This window comes from Pezoporus occidentalis, unplaced genomic scaffold (genome assembly GCF_034315485.1).
Source record: "Pezoporus occidentalis ecotype Australia unplaced genomic scaffold, CSIRO_AGI_Poc_V1 ctg13, whole genome shotgun sequence".
Classification (NCBI taxonomy): domain Eukaryota; kingdom Metazoa; phylum Chordata; class Aves; order Psittaciformes; family Psittacidae; genus Pezoporus; species Pezoporus occidentalis.
In genome coordinates, this window is record NW_026913103.1 from 7,866,997 (window position 1) to 7,883,680 (window position 16,684).

At 43.2% G+C, this 16,684-nt stretch overlaps 2 protein-coding genes and 1 long non-coding RNA gene across 10 annotated transcripts in view; 1 reads left to right on the forward strand and 2 right to left on the reverse strand.

Moving 5' to 3' along the window:
* DOP1A (DOP1 leucine zipper like protein A) overlaps window positions 1–5,849 on the forward strand; it is a 63,017-nt gene extending 57,168 nt beyond the window's left edge. For 4 of the 7 annotated variants that reach the window (XM_062608275.1, XM_062608278.1, XM_062608277.1 and 1 more), the window contains 3 exons: window positions 1,377–1,506; window positions 3,493–3,552; window positions 5,257–5,849. In XM_062608275.1, coding sequence (XP_062464259.1) covers window positions 1,377–1,506; window positions 3,493–3,552; window positions 5,257–5,559 — 493 coding nt within the window. In that variant the 3' untranslated portion in view covers window positions 5,560–5,849. The remainder of the gene's footprint in view (window positions 1–1,376; window positions 1,507–3,492; window positions 3,553–5,256) is intronic. The other 3 variants (XM_062608280.1, XM_062608283.1, XM_062608282.1) reach the window with 1 other exon arrangement.
* On the reverse strand, window positions 5,841–15,741 carry LOC134158405 (uncharacterized). Its single transcript, XR_009962754.1, has 2 exons — window positions 15,615–15,741; window positions 5,841–6,098 (listed from the first exon to the last, which is right to left on the reverse strand). It is a non-coding gene; the product is annotated as an uncharacterized LOC134158405 (long non-coding RNA).
* PGM3 (phosphoglucomutase 3) lies at window positions 6,351–16,446 on the reverse strand. Of its 2 annotated transcripts, none has more exons than XM_062608284.1 (13): window positions 16,363–16,446; window positions 15,272–15,477; window positions 14,050–14,234; window positions 13,477–13,544; window positions 13,036–13,169; window positions 12,684–12,879; window positions 11,826–11,983; window positions 10,749–10,832; window positions 9,970–10,068; window positions 9,542–9,658; window positions 8,705–8,827; window positions 7,747–7,920; window positions 6,351–7,008 (listed from the first exon to the last, which is right to left on the reverse strand). In XM_062608284.1, the coding sequence occupies exons 2-13, from the start codon at window positions 15,473–15,475 to the stop codon at window positions 6,922–6,924; spliced, it is 1,629 nt and encodes a 542-aa protein (XP_062464268.1). In that variant the 5' UTR covers window positions 15,476–15,477; window positions 16,363–16,446; the 3' UTR covers window positions 6,351–6,921. The 2 variants fall into 2 exon arrangements, with proteins under 2 accessions (XP_062464268.1, XP_062464269.1); XM_062608285.1 differs by having other exon boundaries at window positions 16,391–16,412.
* Between the last annotated feature and the right edge of the window lie 238 nt (window positions 16,447–16,684).

Sequence of the window (16,684 nt, forward strand, 5' to 3'; positions counted from 1 at the left end):
CCTACTTCCTTTCTTTTTCTGGCCTTCACCCAGGCCAGCCCACAGTTCACTCCCTCCCAGTGTCAAAGTGGCCCTCAGAGCAAATGATGCTACCCACCAAACGTGTTCAGGCTGGTTTGATTTAGCATGTGGCAAGAGGTTCTCCACACTTGCTAGCTAATCAGTAATAGTGATTTATTCAAGTATCTTATTTTTTCAAGTATTTAGTTGCAGTAATGTCTAAGAACTCAAAATACACCCACAGGTCTCAGTGACTAATGCATGAGATCAGAGGACTGTATGTCATCTCAGCATGACTCACTTAAATTACTCCTGCATGATCTGTCTCAAAGATGTTGCAACAAACCTGCTTGTGAAGGGGACCCCATAGGTTTTTCCTTGGTCAGTTCATGTTTATGTGTGCCCACTGCTTCCTCAGTGCCTCTGCAATCCTGTTTTGTTGGGGAAAAGAAAGGTGTAAAACAATTGTCATTTGCTGAAGACCATGGAAATGAGAGACCACCAAGGACAAAAGAAGGTGGCTTGTCTGTTCGTTTTCACTTCAGTGGTGACCATGTGAGAGCTGCTGCCCTGGCACAGCTCTCTATGCTTTTGGTCACCTCTGATTATCCTGTTACTTAAGAGATGCCCCTGTGCACTAGAGGGTGGAAGGATTTGCATGCACTGTGTCTGTTTGCGCCCTGTATTATTTCTAAATCTAAAGCTAATCTTAAGGGTTCCTTTGTTTATTTTATTTTCTGGGGATTTGGCTCATAATTCCTTCAGTTCTCCAAGCTGTCCTAATCCCCATTATTAGGCAACCTAATTTTATTTAGGTCATTACTGTGGATTGCTACCTTGGAGGGCATGGGAGTGGATGGAATGGTGCATTTGGTCTTGTTGGTCTATGAATAGGTAAAAATAAATGAGTTTCTATTAGCAACAAAGTATATTGAGGAAGTTTTTTGTGCTACATAAGCATTGCAAATACACAGCTAAACGTTCTATGTAACTTACATACTTTATAATTCAAAATTGCCCCCCAGTTCTCCTGCGCACAATGAAGATGTGAATATTACTTGTTTTAGCTTCACTGCCTTGTCTTACTCTTAATATCCTTAAATACTTCAAAGAAACTCTAAAGGAAATCAACAGTGTCTTGGGGGTTTCACCTCCCGCTTTTCAGAATGTGCTTCTCCTGTTCTTTCTTGTCTGATTTTCCTGTGGGGATGGGTTCTGCTCATGTGTGTGTCTTTCCCCGGCACCTTCCCCCCCCCCCCCCCCGCCCCAGCCTTTTCTTTGATACTTAACTACATTTCCTCATCCACTGATATTTTTTGATCTGGAAGAAAAAGCTACATGTTCAGTAAGGATACTGTCTGCTTGTGTTATGACAGGTATCGTTGGGCTTTTATTCCGGAAGCGTCTGATGATTCAGGCTTGGAAGTACGAAGACAGGGAACACATCAGAGGGAATTCAAACCATATGTGGTGCGTCTAGCAAAACTGCTGCGCAAAAAAGCAAAGGTACGTTGCTTTCTTCCAGTTCTGCTTTTCACTGAAAACTTTCATGTACAGTAACTTACAGCACTGCTTCGTTTTGGATATTTTCTTAAACTCTTTTCCATTCTTCATTGTTTATCTGGTGTGAGGGATTCCCACTGGAGTAATCTCAAGTCAGCATCAGGGAAAAATCACACAGAATCATAGAATCAGCTAGGTTGGAAAAGACCTTTAAGATCACGAAATCCAGCCATTGCCTCAGGACTGCCAAGTACATAAGCTGAAAAAACCCTAAACCAACCAAAAGACCCCAAACCTTTTATGGTCAAATAAAAGACTATGATCGGTGGCTTTGGAGTTCCCAATTAAAATTATTATTAGTATTATTTGAGAAAAAAGTAAAATATGCTTCACTGTCTAATATATGTAACACAAAATCACTTTCAGATAGCCAGTCACATATGTAGGTACTAGTATAACAACCTTTAGAAGTAGAAAAGCAATTTTGTTAATAATAATCACATTTAAACATTCAGAAAACTTGCATTCCTAAACATAACAGAACCAAGAATTTTGGGACTCTGCAGGGCCAAGGAGGGCTGTGTTCCTTCTCTGAAGCAGTCATGATGAAGTGAAGGCAGAGAGCAGTAGAAATGGTTCTGGGGGATCTTGGCTGCAGTCTCTAGGGTGGGAGTGGAATTGGAGTTGTTATGTTGGTGCATGAGGTAGGTATTTTAAACCCTAGTTTTTGTGAGGTGGGACCTGATGCAGTAATGAACCTGGCAGGAGCTGGCCAAGCCCTGTCCCTGGGAGTTCTCTTCTGCTGCCACAGAGACAGAACATTGTCAGCTACTTTGTTCTTCCCGCTCTGAGAACAGAGCCCCCCTGGGCATGTGCTTTACCAGGAAAGGTTGCTGGGTGGGCAGGGAAACAGGGATGAAGCTTGAAGTGGTATGTGAGAAAGCTTTGAAGCTACGTTCTTGGATTTCCCTCCAAACAGATTGCATTTTCAGGGCTGTAGCACTGACAGCTTACTGTAGCTGCTGAATTTACAATCTCTAATGTCTTTACTGACTAAAGAAACTACTGACATATAAGTGGCTACATAAAATTTAGGGATAACAGCTGTAGGCAGATCTGAACTATTCAAGCAAGGCTGAGAACTATAGGGGATAAAACAAGTATCTGAAGCACATCTGCATTCCTCATTTAATTGTTTTGGAACCATGAAGATGGGACTAAATTTCTCTTCTCACATATATAAAGGAATAACCAGTTTTAACTGACTGCTAGTCGGGCATAGCCTCTAACCCTGCCGTTTGCTGTAGTGTGCTGTCATACCTGTTAGAAAGCTGTCATGCTCCAGACAATCTCTGCACGAATTACAAATTACATATGATGTATAAAATATGAATGCTGGTAAGTAATGTGTGTTGAGATGGATATCTGAAGTCAGGACTTCCCAGTATGGTTCAATAACAGAGAATTTCCTGGAACCCCCTAGTCACGGCAGCAGTTGCACATTGTGAACTGTATCTAGGGGTATGATGAGGTAAACATGAAGTAATGAGTATTGACTTCCAGGCCATTTCTTCTTTGTGTAGAGGAGAATACTGTTACATGTAGCTGTGGGTTTTTCTTGGAAATAACTTTCTGAGCAAAATGTTCCAGTGGGTCTTAGTTTTCCTTTAGGGCACTCTGACCAATGCTTAGATTCATGCAGTATGATGTTGCTCAGGCTCTGTTGTCTGGAGGAAACATGCTTAAAAACCTCCTTCAGCACTACTGGCAATAAACAGAGGAACAAACTGGCAGCGCTGTTATTGTCAAACAGTGTCTTGGCCACACAAGCTCCAGAGTCTGCCATTTTTGGGCTATGGACTTTCTGGGGACGGGTGATTTTCCCATCTGAAGCACAGCACCCAACCAAGCAACCGCACGGCCTTCACGGCAAAGTATGATTTTGATATATGAAATGCAGTCTGAAAGTTCTCCTCTTTCCTTCCACAGGACAAACAGGAGGACTTTAAGACGGTGGTTTTGGAGGGAATGGAGATGGCCAAGCATCAGGTGAGGGTGGCCTTTGATGCTTGAGTTGTGAAACAAGCTTGCCATTAAAACTACCATCACCTCAAGGCCCTGGGCAGTATTTAGCTTTCAGTAAGAACTGAGAGGGATCAGACTTACAGTAGGAGACAAAGTTGAGAGACTTTTGAAGTGAGAGAATTATGAGGGCCCTTAATTTTGTAGATAACCTTAAAATTTTAAGTTGGTTTCCCATGTGAAATAGATTACAAAAAGTTAATGTTAGTTCTAAGGAGAATTATGATTGCAAATCATTGCAAAATTAAATACTGATTTTTGCCAAATAGCAGTTGTGAAAAGCAAAATCCCTAACAGGTCTCTGCCAAAATAACTGTCAAGTATCTGAGTAGTTAGTGTTGTTTGCTTAGCAGATCCTGCCCTGAGGAAATGGCTTGGGCAGATGGAGAATTAGTATTTGCATTTGCAGCCCACTTACTTGGTGCTGTGGAACACTGACACTTGCTGCATGCTGAAGGCACTCCGTGCTCACCACTGGGTGATACAAAGTGTAGTAGAGAAGAAGTGCTGAAAAGCCTTTCTTCTCAGTCATACATGATGTTTTTAAAGGATAAACTTTGAAAACTGGTAGCTTTATTCAAAGTGGGAGGCATCAAGAACTCTTTCTGTGTTGGAATTCAGACTTGCTTTTGTTCTAGTTCATTGTGAGCCTTTCTTTTCCTGGGGCTCAGAACAAGAATAGTAATCTTCTGTGACAGGGAGCCAAACCACCAGGTTAAAATACTCTAATACAAAGCCTGCTCTTTGGGACCTGTAGGGGCCGTGGATGCCTTCCTCAGCAGAAGTGGATCAGGATTTGGCTCTCCTTGGTGTGGCCTTTCTGCTTCTTTTCTCCTTCCTCCTGGAATAAAACCCAGTATCGCTAGAACTCTGGTTCACAGTAACAGCTTTCCCAAGTCGTTTGTCAGTAACAGACCAAACAAGGTGTTTCTGGTGGTGATAGCATCTTATTGTCTAGATTTTAACATCTTTTTTGATTCAAAGAAGAAAAGGAAATGAATGAAGATTACAGTTACAAGAAGTTGGATGTTAGTGCTCAGTTATTTTAGTTCACACATAGTTAAGGCAACCCTAAACAGGGTCACAGCAGAATGCTGACACTGCCTGAGAGCATCTGGTGTGTGACTGCTGCCTTTGCTGGTAGGGTTCCTGAAATTCTCTCCCTTGAAATTCCTCCATGAAATGGAAGGTGTGTATGTAACTGAGGTCATCTGAGAACACACAATGAGCAACTGAACCGTTTTCCTCTGAGGACAACTTGTGTTTGCTCAGAGCCTCCATGTGTGTTATTTCTGGTACTAAAAGATACTGAAAACTCTGAACTCCAGCTTCAAAGTGAAAATCCTTCATTTCTGTTTTAACTTCCTCTGGGGTTTATTGTCACAAATGCTGCACTAGGGTGAAGTGTGAGTGATCAGAGACCAGCCTGCTGTGGGAAGCGGCAGCAGGAGGACACAACTTCCCCCCCACAGCCACAGCCCCACATAGCCACTGGCTATGGCCAGCTCAGCCTGCTGGCATTAGCCAGCACCAGGAGCTGCACCGGCAGCATCTCTGTGGGGCAGTGGGGCAGGTGCCAAGGGCAGCCCCAGGCTGAGGCAGTGCACTCAGTGTTATTTTTACTAGTGCTTTTTTTGTCCTGTATTATTTCCCATTTATCTGTATTTACAGAAAAACCCAGAGGACGACAGCTCAGGGAAAACACTAAGCTGGGAACCAGGCCACTTGCTTTTAACCATCTACACTGTTCGCAGCATTGAGCAACTTTTGCCTTTCTTCAATGTACTCAGCCAGGTTTTCAACAGCAAAGTCACAAGCAGATGTGTTGGACACTCAGGGAGCCCTGTCCTTTACCCCAACTGCTTTCCAACTAAGGACATAAAAATGGAGAACCTTAAGCTCTCCAGCAAAGCAAGACAGAAGATAGAAGAAATGGTGGAGAAGGATTTTCTTGAAGGTATCATAAAAACATGAACCGACCCAGTACCGCTCAGCTTATATGTAGTGTAACTATTTAAAGGAAATACTGTATCTTTCCCAGTTGTATAGTATTCTTTTCTTACTTTGTATGTAATGAAATACTTAATGTTGTATTTAAGTTAAATATTTGTAAATAAGAGAGAAGTTCTGGATGTGGCCTGAATCAAGTTTAAATATTGGTGGCTCATATTGATTATGGTGCCTACTATTTACAGTACATGTTTTGTTGTCTTGAGTTCTGTCTTTAAAAAATCCTAAAAAATACAAGGTGCACATTTTTTCAATTTGTTTCCAGTTTATTTTTGTCTTTTTTGACCCATTGGAACTTGTGCTTACTTAGGAAAATGCCATTATGCCAGGAGTTAATACAGGACTACACTGAAAAATCTGTTTGTCAGAGGTAGATACCCTGAACTGAAATATGCAGAGGGTAGGTGTGTATTTAAAGTATTACATCCCCTTGGCCCTAGCCCTTTGCACTGCTGGCAAGTAGAAAGGGCCACAATCACAGAATTGTTTGGGTTGGAACAGACCTTGAAGATCATATAGTTCCACCCCCCTGCCATGGGCAGGGACACCTTCCACTAGACCAGGTTGCTCAAAGCCCTATCCAACCTGGCTTTGAACACTGCCAGGGATGGGGCAGCCACAGCTCCTCTGAGCAGCCTGTGCCAGGGCCTCACCACCCTCACAGTAAAGATCCATTTCATTACATCTAACCTAAAGAAGACAAACTTGTCTCTTCCTTCCCTCTTCAATGTGATTATAAATGCTATTACTATGAATTACTTTCTAAGCAATACTTTAATTTCATGAAAGTATCTAATGAAGATATTATTGCAGTAATACATTATTATTTGCAAATGCTCTTTTTCATTATGTTGAGCTGAGGCTCTTGAGCTGAGGCAAACTGAACCTGGGGACCAGCCTCTGCCTTACTCAGTTTGCTCCTAGATGATTCGGTTGCTGGGAAATGTGGGGATCTGTAAGCAGAGTCAAACGCAGCTGCTGCCAGCTTTCTGAGGGTGTGGGAGTTGGATGTCAGGCACACCATGACAAGAACCTATGAAATAAGCTGGGTGGGAGGTGGAATTCCTTACAGGCACAACTAGGCCCCTGCCTATCAAGAAGGGAGTCACCAGCTTCAGAAGTTAGACAAACTCAGGGCAGGAGGGAAACATTCAGCATCTCATTAAGAGGTAAGTTGCTTATAGAGGTAAAGAATATTCTGTTCAGTTCTGATCAATTCTTTCTGCTCTCAGGAAGGATTTTGTATGTCCACACTAGCAAATGGTAAAGAAAGGAGTATTTAAAAATAAGTCAAGTAATGAATGTTAACTGCAGTTGTATCACTCGTTATATGGGCTGGGGTGGTGCTCCTTTTCCACCAGCGAGGTGGTAAACAGCCAGGCTTACTTCATGGGCCAGGGCATCCGCATTCTCCTGTGGAACATTTTAGAAGCTGGTTACATTGGTGTCAGCATGAGCTTAGAGCAAATCTGTGATATTACAGCAGCATTTCCAGGCAAGTGCTGGAATGCTGCTTTTGCTGCCAACTTTCAGTTCATATGTGGACTAATTCTTAACAGGAGCCAAAGTTTGCTTATTTTTTTTATTCCATTTCGCCTCTTACAAAATCGTGTGGTTGGGGCTTCTTTCATAACTCTCCTAAAAAAGAGTTCTCAGAAAGCATATTTTCTTTTCAAAGCATCTACTGTCAAATGTGTCTTTCTAAACATTTAACTTTTAAAGATAAACACTAAGAACATTAAATATAGAATCACAGATTCACAGAATGGTTTGGCTTGGAAAGGCCCTTAAGATCATTCAGTTCCAAACCCCCTGCCATGGGCAGGGACACCTTGCACTAAAACATGTTGTCCAAGGCTATGTCCAGCCTGGCCTTGAACACTGCCAGGGATGGAGCATTTACCACCTCTTTGGGCAACCTGTGCCAGTGCCTCACCACCTCACAGTAAAGAACTTCTTCTTTATATCATTTTTATAAATAAAAGAAAATCCAAAGAGACTTCTGGTGATCACTAAGTTGCTTTCCAAGTTTAGCACCTGTTCAGTGTGATTAGATGAGGAGTATGTAAACATACTACTTCCTCCCATCACCCAGTGCTAAGCAGAATATTGTTTGACATCATTTCATACACAAGTTGTTTAGGCTCTGACCTGTGTGTCTGCTTCAGCGTATATTCGAACCACATCTTCTGTTCCCGATGGACGGACAAATGCTCGTGACAATTTGTACTTCTTTACAAGGGCATCAATTTTCTCCTGCAGTCCTGGGGGTGTAACTGCTCGCCGTTCTGCATCTGTTGTGTCAATGACTCTCCTGTCTGCAACCTGCAGCATCAGAAGCAGCCAATTTATTTGTGTGCTGGAGCTGTACAGTGACAGCAGAATGAAAAAGGTCACAGGTAAGACAGAACTTGAGGTATTGATGCACTGCACTGCCTGAAGAAGAGCTCATTTGGGGCTAAACTAACACTTTGGGATCCCTAGGCTCTCTGCTCAGCATGTATTAACCAAGTCCTGATAGGACTCAGCTGCTTGGTTTCGAAAAGGGCTCAGTTCTGAACATGTCCCCTTGGCCAGCCTCTGAGCTGAAACTGCATCTTCTTCCACTAGATCAGAAAACTTAAGCTCTGTCCTCTGGTTAATTTAGAGCCCAGAGCTCCCTCGCTGCATCCAACAGAATACTGCCACATGGGAACCCGTTTGGCTTATGCTCTTTGTCTGAATATTGCAAAGATAAAGAAGAGCTTCAATACTTGAATTATACAAAGTGGCACAGCAAGAAAAATCCAGCTGCCATGAAGTAGGGGCCTTAGAAAAACAGGATTTTTCTAATCTGAAATTTAAGAGAAAAATTCTAAGTCAAAATTTGAACAGCTTTGGTCAGGTTTTTCCATTTACCACAGCTGGCCACTATTTCATCATTCATACAATTCGTATCTTAGTCCAAGTGAAATTCTGGTCCCTCCTTGGGTGGTTTCATGGCTTGTTTGGCCTTCTGCCCTGTTCCAGCTTTAAACTAAAGGTTATCTAAATAGATGCAGGCAAGAGGTGCTCAGGGCAGGGCCCCAAGAGCCTGCTGTCACTTGAGCCAGCATGGTATGTAACTCACCTGAATTTTGAGCAGCCGATTTGGAAGGTCAGTGTAGACAGCATCCCACTGTTGCACAGTCAGACCTTTCAAAGCCAGGATTGCTTCAATAACCAACATGTCTGACACAGCATCTCCAACAGTCTGTTAACAGGAAGGGAAGAGACACTGAAGCAGCAACAGCGAAGAAATGAAGGCAGTAGCCTCTCAGCTGAAAAGAGTGAAAATGCAGCCAGGCTGACCTGTCCCAATCTGGGTAGCTGAGGTATTTTGGTTGGTTCATCTGGGGGAGTGTTTTGGTTTTTCCTCCTTACCACAAAGTAAGAAGGAGGACAGCAGCAAACTTGTACTGCTATGCCAAGGACAAGTGCTAGTCCTCGCCTCTCCTAAGGAGGACTGGCACCTCACCTTTGTTCTGGGGTCATGACAATTAAAGCTGGCACTGCCCCAGATGAATAACATCTGTGCTAAGACAGGCACTCCCAGGGCTGCGTGGGCATGGGTGCTGGAACACCCCCAGCCTCCCATTCCCCCTCAGTGAAAAACATCAAACAAAAGATGACTTGCTCTTGAATCATGAACAAGTCCCATCCTATCACTGGGACCCCATGTTATCCTGTTCCCTCTTTGGGTGGTGATGTCAGAAGCCTGCACCAGCTGAAAGCAGTCTACATCCACTCACTGAGAAACCATTACAACTTTCTAAAGAGAGATGACTGTGCCTGCCCTTTTCTTCCTGGCCCCTTGTATGATGGCAACCCTCTTCCTGCACAGCAGGCCCCGGCGTTAGCCTGACTGATACTCACAGTGTTAGCCCCATGGCTGTGACCACGGTGATTTGTTTCTCTCAGTTTTTACCTGATTAATCAGGTCAATCATGTTTTCAAGCATCTTCGCCGCTTCTCTCTTTTCATTGTCTTTCTCCTCTTTTGCCAGTTGTCTTATTTTAATTTCAGCAGCTTTGCTAAATAACACCTAGAATTAAACAATAACAACATGTCAAGATCAGCCTATGTCACAATCTAGGGTATGTGCAGCATACTTTTACTGTTTAAGCCAAAATAACAGTCATTAATGTTTGCTACCATGAATTTCAATCCCCACATAAAACAGAGGAATTAGTGGCAATGCTATGATAAAGACAGAACGAGGAAACAAGTCTGTTCTCAAACAAGGACAGGACATTTCATTTATAAATGTAATCACAGAGTGAAAAGACCTCCTTCTCTAGCTGATCCAGCTAACTTTTTGTACGTATTGGCAGAGCATTACATGCTCATACTCACCGTTCCATGGCCGTTTGCCTCAAAATAAACACCAACATCAAACTCCTGGGCCTTGTGATGCAAGTGTTTCACTCCTGTTTTAACGCAGTGCACAGGTACCTGCAGCAGAGAAAGGTAAATGTTACAGACTCTCTGCAGTAGGCAGGAACCACAGGCGAAGTGCTGGCAACTGAGCACCACCCAGCACAGACTGTTACAAACCAACCTGTGTCTCACAAGTAGTGACTCCCCACAGCTAGAACTATCCCCTAGTTCTGCAGACCCAATTAAAAAGAAGATTTCTTCAAGGCTGATATTTTTTTTAATAAACAAGCCTGCAAGCCAAGAAAACTTAATTCGTTTTAAGGTTTCAAGGAACATACCCAATTTTCTATGCAAGCTGAAATACCACCTTACTTCAATTTATGTAGTGAAACACATTTAGCCTGTTGCAAAAAATTAAACCACCAGTGTCAAAGTATCAATGAGCCCTTAACTGCTCACTTTATGTGTTTGCTACAAAGTCCTCAACTTGTTCTAGCAATAAGAAGGGATTCTGTTTAGCTTTTGCCAAACTTTTTTTTTTAACTAGTAAAAGCTGACCAGAACTTTTTCAGTTCTGTTCTCTTGTGTCTCCTTTACCACCATGAACTTAGTCACTTCCGCAGGTTTGAAAGAGTCATTTATTTTAGCCTACTTTAAATCTTAGCAATCATAGTATAGTAGCATTTATTTTAAGAGTAAACAAATTTGCAGTAAACAACCTTTGCAGAAAACTACCAGGAAAAAAAGGAGAATACCTTCAGTGTTTCCTCAAGATAGCGTGTGGAACTCCCGTTGGCATACGCTGTCTGTACCACTGCCATCTTTAAAGTCTGTCCCACCTGAGCAAACCGAGCAGCAAACAGCTTTACTGTCCAATAGGCACATAGCCAGATGACCAGGATAAATGGAAAGGTAATCAGAATCATTAAACACAGGTTCTCCTACTGACACGTAAAACTCCTAGGCACCAGACGAAGGCAACAGCTCACAGATAACTTCTATACGTTTAAGACAAATTAATTCTGTTCAAGTCTTTGTATATCACATTTTTTTGTGGATGGCATAAAGCAGTTTAAGGCTTTCCAACCCCCTTTTCAAATTCAGCAAGGTCAATGCATGGCCACACACATGGCATTGCATGAGGCCATACACACAAGCAGTAATATTGAAGCGTCCAGTGCAAAGCAAGCAAAGGCTGGTGGCAAGCACAAGTTTTCCTCACTGGCCAGCTTCTCTGCCACAGGGTAAGAAACAAGCTGGTCTCCAAGAGCACAAAACCAGGAGACCTTGTGTAGGTTTGGTATCACAGACACCAAGTCTAAGAGGACTTCTGAAAAAGAAAAGCTTTTTCTATCTCCTGTGAGGAAAGGATGCTATATGGCAGATAAGGATTTTGGAATGAGGACATACAAACTCTTTGGCTGCCACAACCAAGTTCTCATGCAAATGGAATGCCCACAAAAAAACTGAAAGCTTCACAAAAATGCTGAGAGAAGGACTAAACCCAAAATACATGAAAGATACCAAAACTAAGAGAATGGAATATCAATACTTAGTACACTGAAACTGGAAAAGTTCTTTCCCCCTAAGAAAAGCTTCTAGGTTAAAGAAAAAAAATCAGTGCTCAGATTTTTATTTGGAGTATGGAAGTCATTTCCTTGTAAAAACAACATTTGGCCCTAAAAATGAGGTTCAGGACTGATCTCCCTTTAAACTGCATTCACTTTAGACAGAGGTAGAGACCACATACGTACAAATTAATACAACGTCCTTACACTATTTTACACTTTACAAATTAAAGTGTCAACATTAATTTTCTATGTTAGAATTACCTTGGCAAGAAGTTCTTTAAGGAAGATACTAATTAAAGTTGCTATTTTATCTCCATCGATTAGGTGGAAAAGGCCAGTTGCATCCTGATAGTAATAAATAATTCTGTCTGCATCACCATCAAATGAACAGCATCTCTCATTGGGCTTCATGTCCAGCCCTAGTGTAGAGAGTTACAAATGAAAGAGATAGAAAAAAAGATACAAAATGTTTAAATTAATGCCAGTGTGGATCTCATGTGGAAATCGGCTCTCTGCAGACGCACACACAAAACTAATGCTCTGAAACAGACATAGCTTTCATTAAGAGAATCAAAACAGGGATGCTGTATTGAATGCAACTGAACAGTGCATATTCACATCAAAAATATAAATATTAATAAAACAAAAAAACAGGTTCTCTAAATACTTATTATGCTACACCTTTCCCTAGCTGTGTATGAAAATAAGTCCCAGAACTACTGTGTGTAGTCATAGCTCTAGATTTTGGAACTAAGCGCTGAATGTCAGTTAAAAACCTTGCAGCAGCAGAACTCCCACCCCTTTTCTCATGCACTTAGTCATCACAGAGCACACCAAGATACATGTCACCACCTCCACCATCTTAACATTCAGACCGGATTGTCAAACAAAGCCAGGCAGAGATGTACTCCGCTCCTCCAAACCATTCAGATTAACATAGTCGAGGGATGTGTCAAACCCAGGCGTACGATCCTCTCCATTGCACAAGCAGAACCATTCGTACAGTCACTTAATGAAAACAGGGAGCTCAGCTCACCCAAAGATGATACACCATTACTAGACCCTGCACTTTCAGATCTGGAGAGGACATGAAAGGAGGTGAAACTGCTGATTATGTACCTCTAGGGGGTTTCTGGTGAACCTTCACAAAATCTGCACCACATAAGTGATTGAGTTTCTCCTTGGTTCCATCATTATATAGCTGAATTAGCACCTCCTTTGGAAAGTAGGGCTCCATTTCTGATAGTTTCAGGGCTCCTATTCCATTAGCACAGTCAATCTTCAGGTGCTTCTGACTCTCTCCAGAGCTGGAAGACTTAGCACAAGGGACGAAGGGGCAAAGTGAATTCATACCCTAGTGAAACCACAACTAGAGGCATGCTGCATTCAAAACTTCAGATCCAGACAGGATAACAGACAGAAGATACTGATTTTGAACATCTGCATGAAGAAGACAACACCCAGTACTCACCTGTTTTATCAGTTCTGTAAAAGCTTTGGACAGTTTTTCATAGTAACCTTCCACCGTTGCTTTCCCATACTGCCCTTGAGTGTTTTGACAGCAGACCATGTAATGTAGCTGTGGTGTTGTCACCAGACCATAATCTAGCATAAAGGCACAATATTCAGAAATAGCATACTAAATTAATTGCTCCTTAAAAGCTGCACAGTATTTGCTATTCTCAATAAACAGACAAATGCAGTGCAGGAAAACCATATGAAAGTTTTCAGGTTCTGTTAGGACAAAATAACTCCCCCACACTCCTTGCATTAAAGCCATACAACTGCCCTGAAAGAAGATCATTACTAGCAAAAATGGAAACGACATCTGGGCTACTGGTTTAGGTCTGCATAACAGAGTCACATTTACATAAAATTTACATCAGATTAGAATTGCAAAAGCTTAACATACCATGGTACTGACCACCTAGAACAAAGATACCATCTATGACTGACTGTGAAAGTTTCTCGCTGCTTGGCCTGGAAAACAACAAACAGAACTGTTAACCTCTGCAGGAGACACGGATGTATGAACTTGGGGAAGAAGCACATGTGGAAGAAGACTCTACAAGCTTCCTGCCACTAGACTTAGATTTAATATGAAGAACTCTATACTTTTACCTATTGTAGGCACCTGCCAATATAGAAGCCTGAAAGCCACCACCCCAGAAAATTACAAAGGCAAGTAAACTGCTGAATAGATGTGGATGTTGCACCGTACCCATCAAAAATAACCCAAACCCACACTAAATCATCCTGTCCAGAAACATTGCTAGGTCATAACTATTAGGGAAGCTGATACAGGAACAGCATTGGAAAACTTTTTTCTATTTGCTATAATCATAAATTAACATGTAGCAGAGTAAGCATAAAGAAAAAAAAGTAGCATAATCTGGCTGCAGAGGGCTGAACATTCAAAAGCACCGATGAACAAAACGTCGGCACTCCCATAAAACCAGCATACCTCCACAGCATTTTGAATTACCTGGTATCTCTACCAATAAAAACTGAAGCATCCTTGTGCTGGTTCACTGCTGCTTTTTGGCAGATCGCAGTTATTGTTTGTTGTAATTCGTGCTCCTCTGCATTTGCTAGCTGTGTGGCATACTCTTCCCAGGAAGGGTGCAGCATTTCTCCAAGAGGATCAACCAGCTTTACACCATTATCTTCCTTAGAAGAAAACAGAACAAAAGATAGTAAGCTTAGAAGGGAGAAACTTGATAAAATCTCTCTGAAGACAGCCGGCACGTGATTCCATCATATTGCTGTTTTAAATGGGGAGCACTTCTGGGAACCAATGGCTTAGCTGTCTACTTAAACCTCCTTCAAGCCCCCCAGAGTAACATAACCAGCACATTATACTTAATATACCAACTTTCTCCTCCGTATAATTTTGGTATGAAATTGATCTGAGATAGAGATTCTAATAACCTCAAATGCTCCACAGCAGCAGCAGAAATCTAAATGTCTGATTTGTAACTGCTACATCTCTTTATTTTTTAAACTTGCAGATTGTGCTCAAAGGTTCATCTCTTCTCAAGGGTACTCTGCTACTTTTCAGTCTCATGGTCTGCCAGTGAGGAGGGGCACAGGAAGCCAGGAGGAAGCAGACACAGGACACCTGATCCAAACTAGCCTGAGGGGTATTCCATACCACAGCATGTCATGCCCAGTATACAAACTGGGGGGAAGCTACCCAGAAGGCTCAGATCGCTGCTTGGGTCAGGCTGGGTATTGGTCAGTGGGTGGTGAGCAATTGTACTGTACACCACTTGTGTTTATTGTTTGTTTTCCTTACACTTTTAGTTTCAGATTCTCTCCCCTTGTTATTTTGCTTAGTAGTAGTACTACTTTAGTTATTAAACTGATAGTAGTAGTTAGTACTTTAGTTATTAAACTGATCTTATCTCAATCTCTGGAGTTTACATTCTTTCAATTCTCCTCCCCATCCCACAAAGATGAGAAAGGGGGGTATGAGCAAACAGCTGCATGGTGCTGTGTTACCGGCTGGGTCTAAACCACAACCGTAGGTACAGGGAAAAGTAACTTCAAACATGCTGGAGATGATATTTACAGGGAGCAGGCCAAGCATATGCTTTAAGTGGGTCCAAGTGTCTTCAGGATCTGGTCTCCTGGTACCACGAAGAACTTTGACTTCACCAGATTGATTACATCTACCTTCTTTTCAAAGGAAAAGTTGTTCTTACTTCAGGATTGTGAGATGCTGTAACCATGATGCCAATAGTAGATGCCACAGCTTTGGACCTGAGAACTGCCAGCAAACCCATGCGGAACATTACGTGATCAAGCTGTTCGGCCTTGGTGCGAAATCCAGCAGTGCCATACTGCAGTGTAAGTCCAGCAGGTTTAGGATGTAATGATGAGTATTTTTTAAGGGCTTCACAATCCATTTCTAGAGAAGGAAGTAACACAGATGCAAATGAGTGAAGACGTACTTACTTAGTTTCACATTCTGCAATTTATTTTATTTTAAAGCCCATAGGTATCTTAAACCATTCGCATCATAGAATGGTTTGGGGTGGAAGGGACCTCAAAGATGATGTAGTTCTAACCCCCCTGCCACGGGCAGGGACACCTTCCACTAGACCAGATTGCCCTTAGCCCCGTCCAACCTGGCCTTGAACCCTTCCAGGGATGGGGCAGCCACAGCTTCTCTGGGCAAAGAATTTCTTCCTAATGTCTAATCTGAATCTACCCTCCTTCATTTTAAAGCCATTGCCCCTTGTCCTATCAAATCTCTTGGTGGAACTGAAAGGAGGACCACTACCAACCCAATCCTTGAAGGAGCCTCTACATTCCCAGTGCAGCACTAGATAAACACAGCTTCACCAGATCACGAAGGGATGATGTGATTTAGGTGAGGAGAGCCACAATTTCCAATTGGCTGGATCCGGGAATCCTAATAAACCTATTGCAAAGGGCTGGCCATTTCTCCCTGTAACATGCCCCCTCGGTGCACTTGGCCATATAGTAATTAACTTCTGAGTACCGAAGCAGCCTGTCCTCCCTTAGGGAACCCCCCAACACTGATGTTTTACCAGCATCGCAGCTCTGCTAAGGTAACTGTACCAACCCACCCGCCAACACTACAGCCTTCACCCCGCCCCAGCCACCTGAGACCGGGGAGAGCCAGCCAGCCAGCCAGCCAGCCACGGGCCACCATAACCACACAGACAGCTCCAGCAGCCACCTCCCTGCACGGCTGCGGGCTTCGGGGAGCACCCAGCACCGCCACCCGGGCCCAAAGGGACCGGATCCCCCTCCTCCGCCGTCTCACCGAGAGCCGCTCTCCCCTCAGGTCCTACCGCCACTGCCGCTCTCCCCTTCCAGTCAGCCTGGTCACGCCCCCAAGCCTCGGCCAGCCAATGGCAGCGCGCAGGGCGGGCACGGTACTCGTACGTGGCACTTGGGCCCCGGCCGCTCGCCAGCCTGCGGCGGAGGCGGAGGTCGGGAAGGTGGGAAGGGGCGTGCTGTCAGGTTCCCCGGTACAGCCGTTCCGGAGAGCTGTAAACGTTAACTGCAAACCCGCCGTTAACGTCAGGACTGGGTGTTTTCGTCTTTAACAGATCAAAACTCCCCGTGACACCGGGCCTCGTCGG